Below are 3,346 nucleotides of genomic sequence, written 5' to 3'. Positions count from 1 at the left end.
TTCTGATACCACATTATATATATATATATATATAAAATATGAAGTTTATTTGCAAAAACAGATAACTCTTCAAAAATAGAGATACATTTTCAAAAATCATGTTTTTTATTATGTAATCATGTTTTTGTGTTAGCTGTAATTTTTAGTTATTTTTAACCTAATCAAAATAACTTAACTGTAGTTTGATTGAGATTAATTGGAATGCACAATGAAAAAACATGATTTTTGAGAATTGTTAAAAACGGAGTTCTGTTTTTGCAAATGAACTCTTCATATATAGTTTTTCTTTTTGTTTTTTTTTTGAATGCGTAAGTGAAAGTTGTAAAACAAGTCTTCTTCAATTAATTTATTCATTCTAATACAGAAGAACATCAGTAGAATATACCATCATTATTTAGACTCGTCCTTTGCATGTACATGAGTCTTTTCTATGTGAAGAAACATTATTCAGTACCTCATCATGCCTTGACAATGACTAGTAGCTTACAGCACTAGTTAAGTTTATCAGCATGCTTCATGTCTGTACTACATTCCTGCTGTGCACCTTTCCACCATGTTCAGTGTAAAATTCCATCATATCCATGGACACCGCATTTTTTGCCTGCAATCTGGCAGCCAAATGTGAGCGCATCCTGTAGGCTGCTCCCTGCAGAAAAGAGAAAGTAACCAGCTTGATTTATATACACAACTTACAATAACACCTTACTTCTTTGTGTTTCAGAATCAGACCTTCATCCTTACCGTTTGAAAGGGAATAGATTACAGAAGCATTGAAGGTATCTCCTGCTCCTAGTGTGTCTACAAGCTTCTCAGGCGGGAATGCATCTGAATGGATGATTACACCATCGGGACCCATGGCATCCGCTCCCTTTTCCGCCCAGGCACAAATGAGGGTAGCTCTAGACACACAACCAAACTCATCTAAACACATGGAACAGCTAATATTTCAAAAGAACATACTCTTAAACAGCGATTAAGAATAGACACAGTCAAGAGAGTTTTTGGAACACCAGTGACATCTAGCGGTCATTTTAAACCACTGACTCACCCCTTTCTCAGACGACCATAGAAACCCTTCAATGCAGCAGCAGCTGAGGTAAACCCAAAGTGCTGGGCCACATCCTTACTAACAAAGACCTGATTGAAAGCAGTGACAGATAAACAGGCTGTGTAGTGTACAAGCATGCCTCAAAGCTTATCAGCTGCCCTGCATTCATAAAGGCACACTCAGATTTCCACAAAAATTAAATGCACTGCTTCTTTAAATCTTATGCTTCTTGCGTGGTCATTTATTAAATATTTTGTTGAATATATATATTTATTACATATTTTGACTTCGGCTCCCAACAGTTCAGGATTCTCAGCTTTGTTTATTTGAAGATTTTTCAAAATCAAAGCCAACAAATGTCGCTGTACAAGAGAAATAATTGTAGAATGCAGATTGTGTATGGACCTACTTACGTCATATATTTTGACATTTTTAAATATATTTTTATCATTTAAATATATTTAATATTTTTGTTGTTGTTTTATCAAAAATACAATAAAAACAGTAATATTGAGAAATATTATTACAATTTTAAATAACTACTAGTAGTATTTTTTAATGTCATTTTTTCCTGTGATCACAAAGCTGAATTTTCAAGCTACAAAATGGTTGGTTAATATTTTTGTGGAAACTGTGATTCTTTGATAAATGCAAAGTTCAAATTTATTTACGTTTGCAATTGCATAGCATTATTTGAAATTGAAATCGTTTGTAAAATTCTAAATGTCTTTACTACCACTTTTGATAAATGTAATGCTTCCTTAAATAATCATAATAATAAGACAATCACACTGACCCCAAACTTTTGAACAGTAGTATATGTATAAATTATAATATATACATTTAAATAAAATATTTTAAATTAATTTCGCAGTTCAAAATGTAAATATTTTGTGTGATCTGCCAGTCCAAAATCAATTTACAAAGAACATTTGACTACGTGGTTTAACATAATGTGTTTTTTTCATGTAAAGTTTGTTTGAAATATAGTAAAATCATACCAAATCACCAAGAGGAAAAAGCTGGTAGAGGGGTTCCCTGGTTTTCTCGATTTCCACAGAGATGGTGATTCTGTTCTTCTCTTCCTGTTTGCTGTTGTACTCTCTCGCCCTCTCAATCATCTTCACTTGTTCGTCAGCATTACGGCCCTGACAATGCATTCATAAAACAATCAGCTCTAGTTCTCTACTTGTGGAATAAAGCTATTAAACACAGATCAGATGGAACTAAATAGTGTTTCAGTGTTACTAGTGTGAACTTTATATTCACATATTTGGTGGATACTCTCACCTCCCAGTGGATCCACTTGTACTGGCTCAGGTCCACCTTTGAAAAATCTTCTACAGAAACATCTGGCAAGTTTCTGATTAAACCGAGAGAATAGCTGATGAAAGTTCTCTTGTATTTTAGACTACAACAATCAGTAAATCATGATTGTATTTTGTGTACATGATAGGTCACTATCCATTATTTTGACATGATCTGCTGTAATCATATAATACAAAACTGTTTACAGTAACAAACTGAATCAGTGAAAGGTCTGTATAGCGGAAAAACCCTAGCTTATTGCCTTAGACCGGATGCCTGTCAGTTTGTATAGAGTAAAGCGTTTGATAACAGTCATCAGTACAGGCAAATAGTCAGCTTTGGGCTGTGATTACAAGATAATTGTGATTATAAACCAAAGACTGTTTCTCAGCAAAGAGGGAAAAGGTTTTGGAAGTTCTCAAAACAGGTTTTAGAGACTAGAAATATTATTCAAGGCTGAGATGAAAATAAGTGTTTCATATATTAGTTTTCTACAAACAAAGCAAATGAAATTAAAGGATAATGTACATTCAGCCAGTCTTAAAGGGTTAGTTCACCCAAAAATGAAAATTAGGCTGCGTTTTACTCACCCCCGATGCATCCTAGGTGTATATGACTTTCTTCTTTCAGACGAATCCAGTCGGAGTTATATTAAAAATTGTCTTTGATCTTTCAAGCTCTATCGTTGCACTCAGCGGGTGTTGCATTGCTTCTGTCCAAAAGACGTGAAATAAAAAGCACCCTTCCATAAAAAAAAGTGTCTCACACGGCTCCAGGGGGTGAACAAAGGCCTCCTGTAGCGAATCGATGCGTTTTTGTAAGAAAAATATCCATATTCAAAACGTAATAATCACTTGAATCTAGCTTGCGCTCACTGTTGTAAAACGGAAGCAGTTCCGGGAGCATGACGTATGGGGTCAGCGTTGTCTAACCAACAACGCTGACATTCTTCTTTACAAATCCTCGTTTTGTACTTCTAATTAGAGACCG

The 3,346-nt window shown here is 34.5% G+C and overlaps 1 protein-coding gene across 1 annotated transcript in view; it reads right to left on the bottom strand.

Moving 5' to 3' along the window:
* Window positions 1-339: 339 nt before the first annotated feature.
* Window positions 340-3,346, bottom strand: part of LOC107681984 (ketohexokinase-like) — a 5,643-nt gene continuing 2,636 nt past the window's right edge. Inside the window, exons 4-8 of the mRNA XM_016478384.1 lie at window positions 2,339-2,411; window positions 2,050-2,196; window positions 1,049-1,137; window positions 742-899; window positions 340-646 (exon numbers count right to left, since the gene is read on the bottom strand). Of these exons, the coding sequence (XP_016333870.1) occupies window positions 558-646; window positions 742-899; window positions 1,049-1,137; window positions 2,050-2,196; window positions 2,339-2,411 (556 nt within the window). The 3' untranslated portion in view covers window positions 340-557. The remainder of the gene's footprint in view (window positions 647-741; window positions 900-1,048; window positions 1,138-2,049; window positions 2,197-2,338; window positions 2,412-3,346) is intronic.

This window comes from Sinocyclocheilus anshuiensis, unplaced genomic scaffold, assembly GCF_001515605.1.
Source record: "Sinocyclocheilus anshuiensis isolate Anshui unplaced genomic scaffold, SAMN03320099.WGS_v1.1 scaffold1098, whole genome shotgun sequence".
Taxonomy (NCBI): Eukaryota; Metazoa; Chordata; class Actinopteri; order Cypriniformes; family Cyprinidae; genus Sinocyclocheilus; species Sinocyclocheilus anshuiensis.
The sequence above is the reverse complement of the archived record's forward strand: the minus strand, read 5'-3'. Positions and strand labels throughout refer to the sequence as shown.